The sequence below is a fragment of the Lynx canadensis genome, chromosome D2 (genome assembly GCF_007474595.2).
Source record: "Lynx canadensis isolate LIC74 chromosome D2, mLynCan4.pri.v2, whole genome shotgun sequence".
In the NCBI taxonomy this organism is placed as follows: domain Eukaryota; kingdom Metazoa; phylum Chordata; class Mammalia; order Carnivora; family Felidae; genus Lynx; species Lynx canadensis.
The window spans coordinates 59,836,673-59,860,282 of record NC_044313.2 but is presented as its reverse complement, the minus strand read 5'-3'; the positions used below and the strand labels follow the sequence as shown (position 1 = coordinate 59,860,282).

The 23,610-nt window shown below is 35.0% G+C and overlaps 1 protein-coding gene across 1 annotated transcript in view; it reads right to left on the bottom strand.

Annotated features, from left to right (window-relative positions):
* Positions 1-23,610, bottom strand: part of CTNNA3 (catenin alpha 3) — an 834,982-nt gene that overhangs the window by 452,049 nt on the left and 359,323 nt on the right. The window contains exon 5 of the mRNA XM_032595178.1: positions 7,603-7,803. Within this exon, the coding sequence (XP_032451069.1) occupies positions 7,603-7,803 (201 nt within the window). The remainder of the gene's footprint in view (positions 1-7,602; positions 7,804-23,610) is intronic.

The window sequence follows — 23,610 nt, the reverse complement described above, 5'->3', positions numbered from 1 at the left end:
ATCCCTTGCGATCTGTTTTTTCCACTTATCTTCTGTGTTTGTTAGTTTGTCTCTTTTTCTGCTTAATTTACCCATAGCTAGAGTCCATTGCTTGAAATCCAGATCTGAAACTGGAGCTTCATGCTTAATCCTTTTATATATGCTCTATTTCTATGTGCCCTACCACATGAAGGATCATGAAATAACCCTGAATTAGTCTTTTTTATTGAAAATTTATGAAAATAGGATCAGAAAGAACAATGCGTCCTATTTCTCTTTCCAGATAATGTCTTTTTTGGCTGGAGAACATGCATCTAAGCCTGGTCATAGGAGTTTTAGACTTAAAGAAGGTACAAGACCTCTAGAACATCTTTGCACTGATGAATATCCACCCAGCAGGTCCATACTCCCCAGTTCTTTTGTCAATGTTCCCTTCCTTTCAGGCCATCTCAACTCATCTTCCCTACCCATACCTCAATTAGCATCAGCCTCACCGTTAGATATTTTATATTTTCCAGACATAGGAATATTTCAGGCCTTCTTTATGATTTTATGAATTCACTTTTAAGCACTCCATATTATTTCCTCTTTTGATGATAAAATTTCTACCATGTCAGAATGTATTCTTTTTATTAGTAAAGTTACTGTCCACAGTGGTTTTTTGGGTTATTCCATGTAGTTCTCTCAGGATCTACCCTTATCAAAAAGGTCCAAAAAGCCTTTGCATCCCCAGTACATAGAGATTTCAGCTTTTATAGCACTTTTTTTCCTGACAAGTTTATATTTCTACTACTTAAAATTGCAAGGTAAAAAAGTATCCTTAGCCCGCTAACTAAATATGGATCCTATTCAAATCCAGTTCTCTTTAGGCAGAAAGCAGGTTTCTGTTCAGAAGTTCTAGCAGCTGCTTTCTTCAGCTCACAGTGGTGGTGCAGGATCCCCAAATCCTACAGCAATGGAAGTACTTCCAATGCCATGGGATCTCCCTTTGCTTTACAGAAGCCGGGTTGTCATTTAAAAAAAAAAATTAATGTTTATTTATTTTTGAGAGAGACAGAGACAGAATGCGAGTGGGTTAGGGGCAGAGAGAGAGGGAGACACAGAATCCGAAGCAGGCTCCAGGCTCTGAGCTGTCAGCACAGAGCTCAACACAGGGCTTAAACTCACGAGCTGTGAGATCATGACCTGAGCTGAAGTCGGACGCTCAACCGACTGAGCCACCCAGACGCCCCAGGCTGGGTTGTCATTTAGCTTCTGATTTTAGCATCACCAACACGAAGACACCCTGCTATCCAGGTTAACCAAATGATCTACAGACAGAAGCTTCTTGTTAATGCTCTCTGTGTTAAACGGTGTAGATTCTAGCTGAAGCCAAAAGTAAGAAAGCATATAATTAGGAGGCCTGTCTCAAACTGCTACCAGGGGAAGGAAGTTCACCAAAAACAGCTTCCCAAAACAAGGCATGGTTGCTATCCCCGTACAGGGCTTTGCTAGCCATTCATGAAATTAGGTTCAATGGGATCTTTCACCAGATGCACTTCAAGGATGGTTCTTGTAAGTAATAGAATACACAGAAGTCGTGATCTCTAGTTCAAAGGCTTGCTAAAGACCTTTCAGACATCTGACCCTAAGTTTTCTGGAAGTAGCTAATATCTAACTCTGGACAGTAATTAATTACTTCCCTGACCTTTTCTTTGCTCAAGCCTTTGACACAGTCTACTGTTTTCGAGTTTTGTTTTTGTTTTTCCCTGAACTGGGATGATAACTGGTTCATTTGCATATCTGTATTAGAATGTATCACAGTACAATATTAGAGTGAATTTTAAATTTAAACTTGGGAAAATGACTTAGGCACCTCTATTATGTGTAAAATGCCACTGTGAAGCATAAAAATAATAAAGTATGGTGATTGCCTTTAAGGACATTACTATCTACTTGGAGAAACTTGTATGTAAAGGACTGATTATGATACAAGGCAAAATGAAATAGCCATTAACTAGAGAACAAGCTCATCCAATGGTAACATATATAACAGAGCAATTAATTCTAACTGAAACGGTATCAGAAGCTACTATGTGAAGGTGGTGGCATTTGAGAAAGTGTTGGACAATAGTTATAATTTTAGAGGGACACTAGAGAAGAAAAGACTTTTCACTGTTAGAATAGAATTAGTACACACATATAGACACAATTCAAGGGTTGTTTTGCTGCATTGTTTTGTTTTAATCTAACACTATGCAAGACACAATGGTAGGTCTGGAAAAGATGCAAAGAGAAATTTAAAAAATGCAAGATACACAACATTTTCTTCTATAGCTTATATTCTATGTTGAAGGAAAAAGTCATTTCTGTGTAACTATATCTTAAGAGTTCATCAACAGCATATAGTTATCTAGAATGATAGGACTGAGTGGCAAGTCCTTTAAAATCTATAGTACATGAAACCAGAAAGAATTCCCTACTACCAGAGGAAGTAAAGAAAGTTTCCCAGAGGACATGGGGTATGAGCTGTTTCTTGAAAGACAGATAAAATGTGAAAATAAAATGTGAAACTACCAACTTAGATGGAGTAGAAAGTGCCTTCGGCCCAAAAAAGGAAGAAAAAACCTCCAAAAAACAACAACTTAGAAATGCATGTTCAGGTGAACTCAAATGCCAATAGAGTTTAGACAGATAAATTAAGTGAGTTAAGCAGCTAGGTATATAATGACAGGGAGTGGAGGAGACTATGGCATGGTGGAGACTATCGCTGAGGCTCAATGAAAAGGAAACACCACTAAGCTCCAGCCAATTTCATAGCAAACTCTGTCCTAGAGTTGCCAGACTTTCCCATTTAGTAGAATAAGCCATTCATCTGAGTTTTTCCATATATATAATGAATGTAATTTATAAGTATATGTTATGTATATTATTTATATGTGTATTTAATATATATGTTATTTATATAGGTCATTATATATGTAATTAGACACTAATTCTTAAGACAAAACAAAATTGTACTGTTCAATACTACTGGACACATAAAAATTATTTTGAGTCATATTGAGTCATACCTAGTATATGGATGACTAATTATGAGACTCTGCTGGATTGTGGAGGGCAAAAACTGCTAAAAACTAAAGTCTTTGCATTTTATCTTATAATTATTTAAGGTTATAGACCAGAGATGCAACATAAGGATAGTAAATAAACATGTTTTAATCTGGCTACAAAATGTAGGATATTTTTACGTGAAGAATATTAAATGAAAGGGACTTGACAGGATTTATTGCTATTAACATTTTTTAAATTATTTTTAGATAAAATTCATTTTAAAACTCTATGGTTCAAGCTGGCTGTAAGAAAAATGTATAAGAACATTTTGGAAGTATTTGTTGGTTCTAGATTCTTTTCAACTGTCTAATGTGTCTGTAAGAAGAAAAATTGCAACCATATGGTTCTTCTCCATTCTATTAGGGGAAGGATTCTGGGTACAGATTTTCCAGTTTGGGTTTGATGGAGTACTTGATGAATAACCCTTTGCTTGTCTTCACTGCAAGTTGCCAGCAGTGGATGCCACCCGGATATCTTGGTCAGGTTTATTTATGTGCCTGCTCTGTTTTGGTCCATGAGGCTGGCTGACATTGAAACCAGGTGGAGTTTGGTGGTTTGCAACAGATGCTTTGGGGACTGCTAATTTCTGAATTTGATAAGAGTCCATAAATCACATCCGAAAAATACTGTTTTCAGTCCCCTCTTGGTTTAGGTTTTTCCCCAAACCTAGCGTGAAAGAACTAAAGTTGGTGTAGGAATGTAACTTCTAAGCCTTCACATTAAAATTGATAAGGTTTGTTATTTAACCAGAAAAAGTCAATATATTTCCTCTCTCCTATCAGGAAATCCTGACAAATGAATAAGCTTCATAACGGAAAAATTGGGCAGAATAAAAAATACCACATGGAGATGACAAAATTATGCCTCTGTCGGAATGAAATGCAGTGTTCCAGATGTTGCCTACATTTCACACAAAGCCGACTGCTAGGGCTTATGAACAGTGCAAATTCCTGCAATGTAACAGGGCAGCCCTGCTTCCTAATGCTGAGGAAATACTTAGAAGATCATCAAATCTTGAAAATGTGCTAATGAGCCACAAAGTCTGATTAAAATCAAAGGTGTAATGTTCCAAAAACACTCTGTGATTTAGATAAGCAGGGCTTAGGTTTTATCATTGATTACAGTACTTTAAGGCAAATTTTGCAGTGTTAAGGAAGTCTCGGTCATAAAAACAATTCACAAAAGCTCCTTATTAAGTGATTTTCAGGAAGCAGGGTCAAGACCTGAGAACTGTACAAGGGAAAAGGAAAAAGAAAGGCCACCTATGTACAGACCATTCACTTGCTAAAATGTTAACTATTAAGGCTTCATGACACAAAACATGACATTTCCAATTACTTAATTTGATGATTATTTATAAATAATAAGTCCGAGTGATGAGCAGATGTGAACAAAGATGAACATCTTCTGTTATTTGATTATGGAGGATAGAATAGTTGAAAGTATTTTTCATAGTATCTCTATGGGAGGGAAAATGCTCACATATTTCAGCTTTGGTTAAGATCAAGCTGATCTAATTAGCATTTTCATCTAATTTATTGTTCAGAATTCCCTTTAGTAGGGCATGCTTTTGATAAATTTTAAGAAAAACTGGAGAAAAGTCTGGAATTAGACATATAAAAAAAGGAGAATATTTCTCCAAAGATAAGTCAAAAAATCATTTGAAAAACTAAAATGACAAAATTGGAAAGTCATAAATTATAGTTACATTAATAATGAGACTTACAGAACAGCCCAGAATTATTCTATACTTATTATATTTGGGGCACAGGATATGACTTACCTGGAGAATTTTAATTAAAGTTATATACAACTAATTAGAGGAAAAAGACTTCTCCATCTTCTGAATGAATGAATTTTGTACCCAATATTGGTTAGTTATCTCATAGGCCATTATAAATCATAGAGGTATTGACAAACTTGTAATTAAAGGCATAAATAACTTTGCTTTATTTTTATTTTCTTATTTCAGATTATAAGAATTGATTGTGAACAGGGTTCCTACAATACACTTCACATCCTGGACAGTTTAGAATTTCATTTCTATTTCTTTGCTTACAGCTCATATAAACTCTATCCTATGGAAAATGAAACTATAAGCTTGGTACCTCATACAGACATTCTGACCATAACAGTGTGTCCAAAGGACATTACTAATATGAATAGAAAATTGAGACAGAGGCAAGATATATGTAAGATCCTGGTAAACCTGACCTATTCAACTCCCTGAAGGAAATTTTCATTTGGCTAAAAAGAGAACACCTAGTGCATTCTTCTTTTACTTATAATTCTATTCTCGGAAAGTAGAAAAAAAATATATCAGATATCTCTGTACTTGATTTTGACCAACAAGAAGACCAGTCATATTTAGTTCATGGAAAAGACGCAGAACTACCATTAACACAATTAATCAATATATTTATTTCCTTAACTAAATATATCACCATACGTCATTATGTGGTGTGTGGTACATATCATATGACAACTACCAAGGCCGTATTTGGAACACCAGTGGCTTTTGAGTTGTTACAGAAATATAATATTAACAGTTATAGGTATAATATAGAAATATACTAACATCAACAGGTACTGACGGACCCTCTCCATCTTTCCTTAGCCTATCTTCAATGTTCCACTATTTTAGAAATGTTTTTAAAGAGATTATGAGAAAACCTTGTGCCAAGATTCACCAATGTTTTTCTAGATCAAGCTGTTAGGAAAACAGTGACATTAATCATCAATTCTGTACCAACTGTGTGGTATACCTCTTCAGAACTACTCCCCACTGAAGGTTGATTCCACCACTGGTGGGTTTCCCTTAGTCATTTAAATTTAAGAAGCAGCTCCCTCTCCTGTCCCTGAAAAATCACCCATCCTTATTCCTTCTACCACTTTAACAAAACAATGTACGTATCATCCGAATTTGATATGCCCTCTGCATAACATAAAGAACAATTCTCTAGGTAGAATCAATGCCTTAAATATGGAATTTCAAATATTTTAGTAATCATGGGTGCACCATCACCCTAGTGTTGAGTTAATTAGTAAGAAAAATTCAAACTGAGGATTTCACAGAATGCAAAGGGTTTTCACAGGAAAAAGTTCTGCCATGATGATTTATAAAAATAATTGATTGCCCTTATTCAAATTATATCCATTTTTTTCTAAATCTGTATGAAATCAAATGCTTCTGTAAGTTTGTTGGAGAAATGTTAATAGTGTTTAATATAAGAATGCCATTTTACTGAGTGATTCAAAATAAGTATTTACTTCCCTATTTAAAAATAGGGGCGCCTGGGTGGCTCAGTAGGTTAAGTATCCGATCTTGGCTCAGGTCATGATCTTGTGGTCCGTAAGTTCGAGCCCCGCGTCGGGCTCTGTGCTGACAGCTTAGAGCCTGGAGCCTGTTTCAGATTCTGCGTCTCCCTCTCTCTATGACCCTCCCCTGTTCATGCTCTGTCTCTCTCTGTCTCAAAAATAAATAAAACGTTAAAAATTTTTTTTTTTAATTATTAGGGGCGCCTGGGTGGCTCAGTCAGTGAAGCATCCGACTTCAGGTCATGATCTCACAGTTTGTGAGTTCGAGCCCTGCTTCGGGCTCTGTGCTGACAGCTCAGAGCCTGGTGCCTGTTTCAGATTCTGTGTCTTCTCCTCTCTCTGCCCCTCCCATGCTCATGCTCTCTCTCTCTCTGTCTCTCAATAATAATAAACATTTAAGAAATTTAAAAAAAATATTAAACTGGGTGCTTCAACCAAAACACAATCCTCATTCCGTATTTCTTTTATTTATTTATTTATTTATTTATTTATTTATTTATTTATGTTTATTTAATTTTGAGAGAGAGAGAAAGTGCGGTTGCTGGTGGGGAAGAGGCAGAGAGAGAGGGGGACAGAGGATCCAGTGCAGGCCTTGCCCTGACAGCAGAGAGCTGATATGGGGCTCAAACTCTCAAACAGCAAGATTATGACCTGAGCCAAAGTCGGACGCTTAACCAACTGAGCCATCCAGGTGCCCCTCATTCCATATTTGTCAAGTAATCACAGAAGATTCTGAAGATTTTGATGAACAAAATGTTTGCAAACAGACTGTGAAAGACAGTACAGAGCATTTCTCTGGAACCATAGGACCAGTTTCCTGTTTAAGTAACATAAACAAAAACCTGGGGTACCAATGATACAGCTGAAAGAGGATTTGGAAACTATTACGTACTTATAACATCTGGCCCAATTATATATCCTAACAGTTCTGGCATTAATAAACATTCATAAGTGGCTAAGGCCTGTAGCTAATTTATATAACACATATTTATAAAACACCTATCTTTCCCAATAAATATATTTACTGCTAGAAATAAATTTCAAATCATCTAACCACAAGAGGCAAGAGGCAAGCACCTATCAGATGGTGGAGCAACCTATTGCTTAACAAACAACAGGCAGAGATCTTCTTTCCACGTGTATGAATATTTGGTAGCCACAGAGATTCAAATATCAGGAGTAGTGCAGCTGTTACTGGGGACTGAGACTTACCAGTACTTGTAAGGAAGTTAACATTTCTCATCACACCTTCAGTGTAAGCTCCTGGCTCATAACTGTCCATTTCACCTGTGACAATATGAGCAAGTCTTGCTGCCCGTCCTCTGATGGCACCTGCAGCACGGTCTAAGTTATCAGCATCCTGGTCTCTCAAGGCTATGATACATTTGTTGACATCTTCTAGGATATGGCTCTCTGCAAGTAAACAGATCAAATTAGCGTTGCATATTACAATCCATATTAACTTCTGACCTCAGAGGTGGTACCCAATGGGAATAAAGGACATTGACAATTATGAAAGGAAAAAAAGGCATGATTTTGCTTTTATCTCTTTAATAGCAAAATTTGTGAAATATAAAATTTTATATTTTTATCTGTATTTTTAGAAATGACATATTTTATTTTTTAAATAAATGTGTATTTTATTATTATATTTTAAATAAATGTGTATTTTATTTATTTTGAGAGAGAGAGAGAGAGCACACACCAGGGGAGAGGAAAGAGAGAGAGAATCCCAAGCAGGCTCCACATTGTCAGTGCAGAGCTGGATGCGGGGCTCAATTCCACAAACCACGAAGTCATGACCTAGGCTGAAATCAAGATCAGATGCTTAACCAACTGAGCCACCCAGATGCCCCAGAAATTACATATTATTTTAGATTTCAGTTCCAACTGACTCAATTTTAGATTTGAGTGACTGATCAGTACGAATTGAGGAAAATTTCTAGATTAAAATAGTGGAATGATGGAACGATGGAATTAATTCTGATTAAAAGCAACACTATACAGGTTATAAAACACTTAAAAATATCAGGTATCCCAAATATATAGAAAAAGAAAACCATGGAGTTCCATTCAACTGATGTTCACTTCCCCACACCAACAAGCAATTCTCTGGACACCAAATTAGTGTTCTACGATTCAATTCCAACACTCACCACCCAGTGATAGCATCACATTCCACAGGTTAAGGGTTCAGTCCTATGAAACTGCCCCCCTGCCCGACCTCAGAGCCCGTTGTAGGCCCAGGTTGTTATGTGTACTTCTGACCCCACTGGCTGGCCACAAATCAGGTCCCGTGACCTCCTCCTTGGGTTTGTTTAAGTTTCTAGAGCATCTCACAGAACTCAGAGAACCATTTTACTTTCTAGATTCAGCTTTTATAACTCAAAACAGCCACATGAAAATTCCATAAAGCAAAATATGTGGGAAGGGCAAGGAATTTCCGCGCCTTCTCCAGGTGTGCCATTTTCCACACATCCCCAAGTATTCCCAACTTGGCCTCTCTCCAAAACCTGTCCTTTTGGGGTTTTATAGGGGCTTCATTACACAGGCATGATTAATTAAATCACTGAATCACTGGCCTTTGGCACTTGATTCAACCTCCAGTCCCTCTTCCACCCCAGAGGCCACAGGATGGGACTGAAATTCCATAATTGCAACCTTCTAATCACAAGGTTGATTAATTACCCTGGCAATCACCCCACAGTGGGATGGGGGGTGGGATACAAATGTCACCTCATTAACATAACAAAAACACTTTTATTGCTCTCATCATTTGGGAAATTCCAAAAGTTTTAAGGTTCCATGACAGAAATGGGACAAAACTATATATATACATATGTATGTATATATACCTGTTTATTTTTGAGAGAGAAAGAGACAGTGTGAGCAGGGGAGGAGCAAAGAGAGAGACAACAGAATCTGAAGCAGGCATACATACATGTATATACATATACATGTATATACATATACAGTGTGAGCAGGGGAGAAGCAAAGAGAGAGACAACAGAATCTGAAGCAGGCTCCAGGCTCTGAGATGTCAGCACAGAGCCCAATGTAGGCTGGAAACCAAAAATTGTGAAATCATGACTGAGCCACCCAGATGCCCCACATATATATTTCTTACTATAAATCATAGTATTTCATCTGCCAATCTCCTTTAGTCTGCCTGATCAACTTCTACCATTGTTTCAAAGCACTAGTCAAATGTTCATTCCTTAGGAAATCCATGCTGACTTATAGTAAGACAAATTTGGTTCTATGTTATTTGGGATTCCCATCAAATGGCTTATATGTTTTCATTACAGGTTCTTCCCATGTTTTAATGATGTACTAATCAATCTATCTCTCAATTTTATTGCTTGAGGTATCATATCTAGTCCCTAGTATAATACATGGCACCTGTTAGACCAATAGGAATGTTTGTTGGGTGAATGAATAAAGTCCTCTTATAACACATCTAGGACCAGTAAATTGTTTTGTCTAAATCCTAAATCATGGTTTAGGAACCTAGGTAGACAAATACCTGTGCACTTAAATTTAGACAAATTAACTCATATAAAGGACAGTCTGTTCGTTTGCATGAAAAAAAACTAAACACTGAAAACCTTCATTATAAACTCACTAGAGTTTTCACCTAATTTGTAGCATTCAGTCATGAATGTGCCATTAAGGCCTATAATAAATCCAAGCATGGTCCTATCTCAATAGAAATTGTATATTTCCCCTGGAACTGAAAGTACAAGTTTCAATGTGGAAGGTATATAATCATCAACTTTTTTTTTAAGTCCATAGATGTGTACTTTAATGACATATTAAGAAGCTATTATTTTTCAAATATGTTGGTAAGTTGTTTTTAAACTAATACTACTGGGGTGCCTGGGTGGCTCAGTTGGTTAAGCAACTGACTTTTGATTTCAGCTCAGGTCATGACCTCATAGTTTGCGAGGCCCTACATTGGGCTCCCCAACACTTGGGATTCTCTCCCTCTCTCTCTGCCCCTCCTATGCACTCTCTCTCTCTCTCTCTCAAAATAAATAAATCAACTTAAAAATTGTAAATAAATTAATACTACTAGTTTACAAACACACATATATATATAATGAATGTTTTATCTGTATTCACTAAAGTTGGCTAATTTTAGATTGTAGAGCTGTTTTTGTTCAGCCCTAAAATAGTGAAAAAATATTTAGGGAAAAACAGTGGTTATTTTTGGAAGATTAATTATCTAATAAACTGTAATTTCTGTTTAATTAAAAGCAAAATCATAGCCGCCACAAATTATTTTTTTTCTAGTAAATTTTGCACAGGAAAAAAACATACAAAGAATATTCACTAAGAGTGAATCAAATGTTCACCTCTGCTATAGAACAATGATATACAGTCACCAATTTATTTTATTATTCAAAGCAGAGAATCAAAACATAGCAAAGGCTTTTCTGGTTCTTTTTTGCTGGCCTTATTAAAATCTGTGTGGTTATTGCTTTGAGCAATACAATCAGAAGCCATAGTACGAATCACATTGAAGAATTAGAGAGGGGAGGTCAGATATGGAAAGAAAAGTCCTACATGAATGTATACAATATGTTCAAAATAAGTGAAATAAGTGATGAGAAACATATAACCAGACTTAACCTGAAGCAGTTATATTGAGAATGTTGGAGATGATGATTAAATGATCTTTTGAATTTCTGAGATTAAATATAGCACAAAAGCATTAGGAAAGGTTTGCAACATTTCCATTATTGTGACACTTTCCCATTACCCTGAATGTTTCACAAGATGCTCGAAGTGATTTGCATGAAATTCTAAACATAGAGTGCCAGAAAAAGAAAATAAGAATGCTGGGCACCTCCCACATATGTACAGTAATTAGACATTAAACTAATTTCTTAAAAACAATTATTTCTTTGCTATTCATATTTCAAGTGAATTTAAGTAGCTGGAAAGACCTTCAGGATAGCTGGAGTTTTTATGTCTAGCTATATAACCTTAAAACTCTAGGAAAGAAATTAAACACCAAATACCTTGTATAAAACTTCCTACTGATGCATACTCTGAAGTCTTTGCTAATGAAATAGGTTTACTTGTTAGACATGGCAAAGATCATTAGGAACTCTACCTCCATTTGGTTTTTTTCCAACTGTAGAGGCACTTGGACTCAACATTCACATCATTTTTAAAATGAGGTTTAAGAGAAAGAAAATGCGTTATTATAGAACAGTACATTCGGAATATGATATTTTTGTAGAATTGACTGAAGATTTGTCTTCGTTTCAGAGTGCCCATTTAACATTTGACTTAGGGTGAGGAATGGAATGTCCTGGTGTTACTGCAAATCCAGAAGTGCATTATTTGTAGAGCAGAGAATTGCTGAAGTACTAGCAATTCCTATCAATCATTTTATAGCCTTCCAGAGATGCAAAGGGTGATTTCTGTTAGGTTGGAAAACAGTAACAAACAAAGTGGTAAAGGAACGGATTTTAGACAAAAGATAATTCATCTGTTGCAAACTTCTCTGGGTAACTCCATCTTCAGTCACTGCGGAGAGCACCACACTACAAGATTTTCAAATGCATTTAAATTTTTTCTATGATTTTTTCACAATTCTTCAGTTTTCCAAAATTAAAGCTAGACTTTGCCTTAGAGAAAGTAGAAAACAAACAAACAAACAAACAAACAAAAAACCCAGTGAGACCAAAAAGTTAATTTATTGGGTTTTGACTTCCAAAGCAGAAGTTTAAATCCATAGCCCAAAGAAAATACTGGAATTACAAGCACATTTTATTTGCAAGAAGCAGACTGTTTGGGAGGTAAAAGTCTGTTTTCTTTTAATTCCCAAAGCCGGACTTTGAATATATCAATGACAAAGCCGGAAGAAGTAGAGGGTTTATGTTATAATCCATTGAGTGGGGAATAATATACCATCAACTATTTCCTCCCCTGATATCTGCACACCTAAAATGAAATGATAGCCATCCGAATGATTCTTGTCACATAGAAATACAACTTAATTTTTATCTGGAACAGAGAGAAATAATTTTTGTAGCAAAAATAATCCTAAGGATTACATTCTTATTGCTCTGTAGTGCAATCCCAAGTTTTGTTTCTAAATTAGCAATTTCATTTAATCGTTCTTTCTTCATTCAATTCTCCTTAAATGAGACTTATCATCATGATGGCTCTCAATAATTAATTTTTGACACAAGCTCACTTTTTATTTGTAAAAATCTTGCATTCAACTTTGGAAATTATTCTTTGCGTGGTTTGTCTTGGAATGTACTGATTTGTCAAGTATTTTTTTTTCCTATTCAGAGGGAAAATATGTAAAGCAAAAGTTACATGTTGAATAATAAATCTGTATTTTAATGCAAAACTATAAAGCTCATAGGAGAAAATCTAGGTAATCTTGGATTTGGCAATGACTTTTTTTTTTATTTTTTTTTCAACGTTTATTTATTTTTGGGACAGAGAGAGACAGAACATGAACGGGGGAGGGGCAGAGAGAGAGGGAGACACAGAATCGGAAGCAGGCTCCAGGCTCTGAGCCATCAGCCCAGAGCCCGACGCGGGGCTCGAACTCACGGACCGCGAGATCGTGACCTGGCTGAAGTCAGACGCTTAACCGATTGCGCCACCCAGGCGCCCCATTGGCAATGACTTTTTAAATGCAATGCTGAAAGTATAAATGATGAAAGGAAAACTGATTAAGTTACAATTCATAAAAAATAAAAACTTCAGTCTGCAAGAGACACTGTTAAGAGTATGAAAGACAAGTCACAGATGGGGGCAAATATTTGCAAAACATATATCCTAATAAAGGTCTAGTATCCAAAGTTTATAAAGAATTCTTAAAACTCAACAATAAAAAACCTCAATTAAAATGAGCAAAAAATCTCAGCAAACATCACAAAAAGACGATAAGCATATGAAAAGATACCCAACAATACACATCATTGGGGAGCTACAAATTAAAGCCAGTGAGATACCACAATACACCTATTAGTATGGCCAAATTCCAGAACACTGAGAGAGTACCACATGATGATTGTGGGGCAACAGAAATTCTCATTCATTGCTTCTGGGAATGAAGACTGATATATTAACTTTGGAAGACAGTTTGGTCGCTTCTTACAACACTAAACATACTAGTACCATACTATCTAGCAATTGCCCTCCTTAATATTTATCCCAAGGAGTTAAAACTTATATTCCCACAAAACTTTCTCATGAGTGTTTATAGCAATTTTACTTATCATTACATAAACTTGGAAGCAGCCAAAAAAAAAAAATTGGAAGCAAACAAAATGTCCTTCAATAGATGAGTGGAAAAACAAATTGATGCAGGCAGACAATGGAATATTATTTAGCAAAAAATGAAATGAGCTATCAAGCTAAAGTAGGAAAGCTGAAGGGACTCCACTGAGAAAGGTTCCATCTCTGCTGTTTTTCTGCTAGGCCCCATTTACTCATGTTCCATAGTTTGTTTCTGAATAAGCCAAAAAAGCTATGTTCCCACTTCAAGGAGGAAGCAAGGAACTTTATTATTCTGAGTTTTGTCCCAGGCCCCGAACACCTGTTAACACCTAATAAGAGCCAGATCCCAAACATGTTCCAGGACATTAGCTTCAAACAAACCTCAGCTGATGCTGGCATCAAAACCCCCACCTTCAGGAATTTATGGAATAATACATATTGTTCACTTGACACTTGCCTTTGACTGGACCCTACTCTGGATTCCTGGAGGAACATGTACTCTAGCCAATATAAACCCCCAGCACCAAGGAACAACAAGAGTGCTTCTCATTTCCTTTCTGAGTCTTCCTGACACTGCTCTGTCACTTATGCTATCTGGTAAATTCTGTTTCCATTTTCTCTGGCTCATGTTTGATTTCCATCCTGCCTGAAGCCAAGGACTCTCTTGGCTGGCCTTGTGGGACCTTCCCCTGGGTCCTCAGACCCAGCCCGCCTGCATCAAAGACACACACACACACACACACACACACGTGCGCATGGGAAAGGAGGAAATTTAAATGCATATTTCTAATGAAAGAAACAAATGTGAAAAAGCTACACACTGTATAATTCCAACTATATGACTACCGGAAAAGGCAAAACTTTGGACACTATAAAAATAAAAGCTCATGGTTTGCAGAGACTCTGGGCTAAGGAGGGAGGAATAGATGGAGCAAAGGAGATTTTCAGTGTAGTAAAACTATTCTGTATGACACTTTCATGATGCATAAATGTCATTATACATTTGCCAAAATCCATAGAATTTACAACAAATAATGAACCCTAATGTAAACTATAGAACATAGTTAATGAATCGATATTGGTTCATCAACTGTACCAACAAAGGAAATTCTTCAAATATTTGTTATTTATTGTGAAACCCCACTTTAGACCTTTAATAAGCACTGTTTAGCTTCTAAATTGTGACAGCTAATAATGTTTAATCCCACATATTCAACAACATTATCTACAGATGTCTACAATTAATGAGGTAATGATTTTGAACATGCTTCAATTTTTCCCAGAATATAACTAAGAAAGGGTTTGGTTCTTTCTTTAATTCTCCTAGCTTTCACAGAGTAATAACTCTATTAATTTGTTTGAGTTTAAAAAGAAAAATAATTTGAGAATGTCTGTTGATCTGCAAACATTGTGCTAAATATACATGTATTATTTCATTAAATTCTTATAATAATCCTAAAAGACATGTATGTTACATTTCATCATTAAACATGAAGAAATAGAGACTTTTAACAGATAAGTATCTTTCCAAAATTCATAGTTACAGTAATTGAGCCATAACTCAAAATCAAATTTGTCCCACCTGCTAAGGTCCTATAAATGCTAAAGTCTCATCTGGCTTTAAGATATAGTGATTCTATAATTATATTATTCAGCTATCTTAAATGTACAATGGGAAAGGGATATTATAGGTTTAAAATATTTTCTAAATTTTACAGAAATAATGCAAAGGTTGTTTATAATATTATATAGTTGAATGTATTATAAGTTTTCACATTAACTTAATTGAGCATGGGATACCATCTATGTATATTTAGAGAGATAGTTTTACTTCTGCAAATCTCACTTGGGTAGAGCTCTAGTCATGTTAATATTCTGGATCTGTATAGAGCCATCATAGCTAGAGGAAACCTAAAATATTCTAGAGACATCACCAGAAAAGATATCCATAGGAGAATCAATTAACAAATGAAGTGCAATTCCACAGCTATTTAGCTATTCTGATGTAGGGGCAAAAGTTTAGGTTATTGCATTTTATGCTACCCTATTTGACAAAAAACAAATGGAAAAAATAAACCAAACCTTAGACATTCTTATTCAATGCAGACTTTCTTGCATGACTCCTCTCAGACTGAGTTTTTTCATGTTAATTGTCCCCTTCTTCCTCTCCCATAGACCAAGAACTATTAACATCTAATATCAAAGCATTGGGCTTAAAAAAAAAAACGGCAAAATAGCTTTGAGAATATTACCAGATTGAACATCAGGATTGTCAGCAGGAGCAGACAGTAGTGAGCAATTCTCCCATATTATGCAATAAAACCATTCAATTCCTGCACACTGGATGCCTCTTGCTGAACACTCTTGTAAAAAACAGTCAGTATTCATTTGGGTGCTACTCCTTTATAGTTCAGAATACAGAACAACTTGGTGTCCAATTATGAAATTTATACTTTGTGACACAGAGATAGGAAAATCCTGGCACTATTTTAAATTATTTCCTTGAGTGTATAATGCATATAGTAGAACATACGCTCCAAAGAATGAAGGACATAATGTAAATAACAAATATAAAGATAAAATTAGGAACAAATGAATTGTTTATAAGCTGGCAAATTTCTTTCCTTCCTTCCTTCCTTCTCTTCCCTCCCTTCCTCCCTACCTCCCTCCTTTGTCCCTTTCTCCCTTTATCTCTCTCTCCCATCCTTCCTTTCTTTCTTTCTTTCTTTCTTTCTTTCTTTCTTTCTTTCTTTCTACATTAAGTATACATTAAGTATAAAGTTCAATTGTTTCAATTACCTTCTAAATTACAATATTTCTCCACATTAAGAAAGGCTAACGGTTAAAAAGTACAAGATTATTATTGCATATATGCCATAGTGAAGTTTACTTCCATAGTCAATGAATTTATTGAAACTTAATCACAATGTCCTTTTGTTGAAACTTATATTTCTCTTATATGTTGCTCTCAAATGCACAAAAATTTACAGAGTACACCCTTCTCTGTGAGATAAATTCTTTCTCAGTCTCATTTGTAATTGTTTCAAGGAACCTATTACAATGTGGAATTTGCGATGCATATGACAAAGAAGCCCATGGGTTAGAAGTAAATTCAGGATATAGTTTCTGATCCACAAATCAGTGTTTTCACAAAATGATCTGAATCACCATGATTGTTTTTTAGAAATACATAAAATCCTACAAAACTACATGTAATTGGATAGCAAATTATAAGAACCAATAAAAGGTGAAGTGTCAAAGATGCTGTTTAAAATATATAGGTACCATCCTACCAGGAAACTCGTATACTTCCTTCATCTTAACTCAGATTTCTAGAGTCTGTGCTAATATCATGTATTTGCCTTTCCATAAGGTTTCTCCATGAAGTTCCTACAAAGCTCTCTAGGAGATTCTCAAATGTATCCTACTCATAGCCATCTTATAACCTTTGAACTATATCCCAATTTGACCAGCATCAGTAATTTTTCTCTTTAAGTGCTCTCTTTTTAATGTTCTGTGTATTTATATATTGTTATTTGATTTTCTAATTTAACTCTGAAAATATACACTGGATCCAAAATCTTACTGAATAAACATGGATTTATTCAGATATTAAAAGAAGGACATTAAAAATATCTTGTTATATTTAAATGTTTTTTCTCTTAATTAGGATGAAATTAGGCAGAGATAATAATACAGTTTACTAAGCTCTATTTAAAAGGTATTGAAATTGCTAAGTAAAATAGTCATGAACTACACATTTCAAGAGAATGATTATAAAGGCTTTCACCATGGTTATAAGTTGGGTATTCACATGAAAGTGAAATCTAAAGTTGATGACATGTATTAATACCTTGTAAATAAACCAAGTTTATGGGAAGGCTGTCATAGAGGTACCTAATTAAAGGTAAAACAAACTTCTCCTTTTTTTTTCTATGACAGGTATAGAAATGTTTATGAGTGATTCAGTAATGCCAAGCAACAAATCACTAAAATAGTTATTAAGCATTTTAGAGAAATGAAGTCACTCTTCAATCTATGCAGTGGATTGGTAGAGTTCTATCAAGAAATGAGAGTCACGAAATTATCACTTTCAAATTGTTTTTCTAGTAAACCAACATGCCCTTCTACACATATGTACGCTTATGGATTTATGTCATAATAAAATTTAAATTTCAGCTACTGATTAAAATAATAACCACCAATAAGTCTATTATATAATGCAAACTAACCATTGGTGAACATAAATAATAACTTTATTTAATGGAATGTTATAAAACAATTTAAAAGCTGGGGCGCCTGGGTGGCGCAGTCGGTTGGGTGTCCGACTTCAGCCAGGTCACGATCTCGCGGTCCGTGAGTTCGAGCCCCGCGTCGGGCTCTGGGCTGATGGCTCAGAGCCTGGAGCCTGTTTCCGATTCTGTGTCTCCCTCTCTCTCTGCCCCTCCCCCGTTCATGCTCTGTCTCTCTCTGTCCCAAAAATAAATAAATGTTGAAAAAAAAATTTAAAAAAAAAAATTAAAAAAAAAAAAAACAATTTAAAAGCTTATAAAATATTTAAATTGCATAAAAGGATGCTTGTGAGATGATTTTAAGGGAAAACATCAGGATATATATCTATTAAAAAAGAATCTTTGTTTAAAAACCATCTCTATGTATTTGTATGTTTACATTTCTTTGTATGTACTATATGGTTCTATTGCTTTCTAGAAAGTCTGGGAAAAAATTTTCAAACTTCTAACGGTATGTGTTTATAGATTGTGGAATTATGGATAAGTTTAATTTTTTCCCAAAGCATTTATTTCAAATTATATTCTACTCTTAATTAACAATGTTATTAAAGAATAAAACTTAATACGTAAAACTTGGAAAACTAAGCACATCATTTGTTGGCAACTGTATGTTGCTGAAGTAAATATAAATCTGATACCCCCAGATAAATATTAACGTTCTTAATTATTCCGGGATTATTTTTCTTCTTTCTCTTTCTTTTTTAAAAAAAATTTAATATTTATTTATTTATCTAGAGAGAAGGGGAGAGAGAATGGAGAGGGGCAGAGAGAGAGGAGAGAGAGATTTTCAAGTAGGCTCCATGCTGTCAGCGCAGAGTCCGACATGGGGCTCCATCTCAGGAACCATGAGATCATGACCTAAGCAGAAAACAAGAGCTGGACACTTAACCAACAGAACCACCCAGGTGTCCCTCTTCTTTCTCTTTCTGTTTGCAAACTGGTAGTAACTGTAAACTGATATTTAAAAAATATATATTTATTGGGGCATCTGGGTGGCTTAGTTGAGTATTTATAGAGTTCTACCAGTATTTTGCCAAGGTAGAGGTGACAAGATAAATAAGTCATTTTCTTTGCTTTAAAAGAATGCACAATCTAATGACAGAAATAAGCAAGTAAACAAATAACTATAAGGAATATAGGATGAGTGTCATAATTACATGTAAGAATGTCATAATTACATGTAAGAATTACATGTAATTACATGTAAGAATGACTAGACTATTCCCTTTTCCTACAATGCACTTCCTCTTTCTATGTCTGTACATCATTGCATTATACACCATGGATCGTTCTGTTGAGATCAGATTAATCATAGTGAGTATATCTGAGTTCTTGTGGAAATACTTTTTCAAAGTTCACAGTGTATTTACAAGTTTCTTGGTAATTGTGAAAGTAGGGGTAGAATAATTTTCCTATCAAAAAGACAAGTGTACATTCAGCATTCTCTAATGTCTCCAATTATGAGAGTTTGTAGACAAGTAATTGACAAATTGTGGGAGTCATTACTGGAGTGATAACTGCATAATAAATGAAGGACTTTTCAAAATTTCTTATGTCACATAATCAACTTATAAGTATTATTTTATTAGGTGGCTTATTTATTGTTTAAGCCTTTTGTTTTCTTTGCACATTTTATTTGTTTTTAGTTGCATCTTTCATGACTTACAAAATATAGTTCATGTCCTTTTTGTATGGACATCTCAATTCATCCTAGATTCAATTCAGGAAAAGAGAGGCATGAAAATTTTAAAACTTCCTATTTAATTTTTTTTTACAAAATTAGTTCTTTTATTTTCTTAATTCTGTGCTCAAGAACACTTTTTTTTAAATCCCATACAGAAACTTCCAAGGTAAAAATTGGCACAAATAGCAATCATATGTTCAGCAATTACAATGATTGCATGGGACCAATGAAATCTATCTACAAGGTATTGTAGTTAAATGTTTGCCAAGATTCAAACATAATGAAAGACGGTAGCACATAGAACACCCATATAATAAGGATCACAGTAGGGGAAGCTGTGGAGGTACTACAATGAGGCCGATGATAATAAAATCAGGAAGAAAGGTAACATGACAGCAAAAACTGCTGATAGTAATAAGAGGTAAGCTGTTAAAAAGATTGATAAAAATGTGAAACAAAACATGGTGTACTTTTTTATACTAAGGCTAAATAAAAAGGAGAGAAATATAATCTTTGTTCAAGATCTTAAAGGTATAAAATATATATATTTTTATATATATTTATATTTATATTTTATATATATATATTTTCCCCTCAGATGCAAAAACCCTGTTTGGCCTACAGAGTTATTCTGCTTTTAGTTCCAAACCTCCATTGTCAGACCATCTAATCAAACCATCTTGAACAAACTCAGTGTTATTATCTCAGTAACCTTGCCTGGAAGGCCATTCCTTGCATTTAAGCATCTCTGCATGAAAAACAGATTCACAACATCTGGTCTGATTTCGTTTTCCTTTAATTTTCATTTTGTTGCCTTTTCCATTTTATTTCCTTTTCCAATCATGTTTGTTGAGCTGCAAATAGTAATTTTCACTCATATCCGTGATCTTTATTTCATTGTCTATTTTTAGGGTTAGTGGTTTTCCTTGTTGCTTCAGGTTAGCCATAAAATAATAATTTGAGGGACTATAATTACCTTTGCTCTCTTCATACAATTTTGAAAAGTTAGCATAAGCTTTATCTTCTTACAGCATTATACACACCAATAAAACACCTGAGTTAAAACTGGCCGTGAATATTTTCTCAGTGCTATGTATCCACAGGTTCTGACTTATTTTTCTTTCTTGCATCTGGTTGACTTTCGTATCATCTGCTTTTGCGAGTTTTCAACATTTTGAAAAAAGAAATTGATCATTTATAATGATATTATTTTAATGCAAAAAACCACAGGAGGTATAAAATATTATAACTCAAATGATAAACACAAAGCTTAATTTGACAATCCAGAGTAAGCACCTTCCAAACATACAGCACCTTACATTCCAATATAATTTTGGCATGGGGTACATGTGTGAAAAAGTGGGGTTGTCACATAATATTATAAAATGACATTAAGGAATTAAATAAGAACTGGACGATTTTTCTAATATGTAATCTTCACATCAAAACTTAGACATAAAATTCTCAAAATGTCACCTGTTATCCAGGAATATCAAGACAAAATGTAGAATTTCTTTGTTCATTATAGGTCTGTATACCACAGACCTATGCCATCATCTGAAGAAAAGTATTGTATGAGCCCTAGTATTATCACACTTTCAATGAATTAAGTTATATGTGTTGAATTTACTCTGTGCTTTAATGATGCTGCTTTATTCATAATTGACTTAATGATTGATACCTTTAGTCCTGCAAGAGTTAATTTTCATAAGATCTTATTTATATAATTTGCTGCTCAGTAGTAAGAAAGACCACATTTTTCCTGATATTGATAATGTCACTTCTCTGCCTCAGCCAACCTAGGTTTATACCATTTATTTATAAATTGTTTGTCAAGGGATGCCTGGGTGGCTCAGTCAGTTAAGTGTCTGACTGCAGGGATCCTGCTTCCGATCCTGTGTCTCCCTTTCTCTCTGCCCCTCCCCTGCTCACACTCTGTGTTTCTATCTCTCTCTCAAAAATAAAACATTAAAAAAATTTATAAATTGTTTATGTCAAAATTATCTCTTTATTAAAACAGCAAACTTTAATGAATGCCCAAATATGACAATAATTTACAACAGCTCTAAAAACAATTGAGATCCTGGGGCATCTGTGTGGCTCGGTCAGCTAAGCGTCCAACTACTGCTCAGGTCATGATCTTGCAGTTCATGAATTTGAGCCCCACATTGGGCTCTGTGCTGACAGTCAGAGCCTGGAGGCTGCTTTGTATTCTGTGTCTCCCTGTCTCTCTGCTCCTCCCTCATTCATGCTATGTCTCTCTCTGTCTCTCAAAAATAAATAAAATTTAAATAAAACCATATATATATATATATATATATATATATATATATATATATATGGCTTATTAGGTTTAAAGCTTATTAGGTTTAATAATAAGGGTAAAATATCTTCACAAGGAAAATATGAGAAATAGAAAAGGATAATACAAATAAACAAGTTTCAACAGAATTATTATTACTATCCTACAGATTTGTCTGTGTTTGTTTTCTGCGAACTCAAAGAAAAGAAAAAATTAAATCTGTTAGCGATCTTTATTATTTCTTCTTCATGTAACTTACATACTCCGCTTACCAAACTTTTTTTGCCTCAGTGCCTCAATCTTGCAGGTTGTGCCTGTGTGTGTGTGGGCGGGGGGGGGGAACGTGTGTGTGTGTGTGTGTGTGTGTGTGTGTGTGTGCGCGCGCGCGCGCATTGTGAAGTCTACTTCCAACTCTGTCCCATGTTCACTCTTGTAACTACATGCCATTGACTCTACAGGAATCTGGGTACAAAATCTAAAAATCTCTGGAAGTTTTATCCCTATTTTCCCAAATTTAATAAAGACTGCTTTCATTAAGGAATCTCATTCTCAGGGCATCTGGGTGGTTCAGTTGGTTAAGTAACCAAAGCTTGATTTCGGCTCAGGTTTCACAGTTCATGAGATTGAGCTCCACATTGGGCTCCATGCTGCGCACAGAGCCTGTTTGGGATTCTCTCTCTCTCTCTCTCTCTCTCTCTCTCTCTCTGCTCCTCCCCCACTCTCTCTCTCTCAAAATAAATAAACTTAAAAAAATAAATAAATCTCATTCTCTCTGCCTTTTGAGTTGACTCATTCACTGATCCAAATCTTTTGATACTTTTTATTTTATTGCTGATTTGCCATGCTTATTTCCTCTTCTAATATCTTTGTATAAAGTCAGCACATTGTTGACTTCCCTGAGGATGAACATTTCTCACTAAAGTAATTGGCAGTGCCATATGGAAACTGGGTGTGCCAGACATGGAAACAAAACTGCCACCAAATGTCTGAGTGTTCTACGTCAGAAATCAGGGACTACCCTTATTCTGAAGAGACCAAAGCTATGTCAGCAATCAAGCAGCAAGAGGACACAGAGAGGCATGAAAGCACAGAAAATTTATGCAGCCTGATTGTCAGAGTCCTAGATTATAATTTTGGCTCTGTTACTTACTAGTTCTGTAAACTTGGAAAAGGTAAATATCCCTAAGCCTTAATTTCATCATTGATAAAATGGAGTAATAATATTAACAGTCTCTGAGACTGTAGTAAGGATTATATAAAAATATAAATAAAAAGCACAATATCTGGCATCTAGTAAGCAGCAAATATCTTTATTGTTTGTATTTTTATTCTACTTTTGCAAGTCTGTCCCATTCCTAAATTATTTTTCCTTTCTTTTTTTTAGTGGTAAATAGAATAGCTCAACCTACCTATTTTCACTTACCTATTTTTTATTGCCAGCAAAACTTGTTCTTAATATTATCTTTTTAAATTTATGTTTTTAATAAAACTTGCATACATTTAAGGTATACGACATGACAATTTGATATGTGTATTTGCAGTGAAATGATTACTATACTCAAGCTAAGGAACATATCATCTACTCATGTAGTTGCCCTTATTTGTGTGTGATGAGAGCACCCCAGATCTACTCCCTTAGCATCTTTCCAATGTTCAGTGGAGTACAATTCAGTACATGCTTGCAA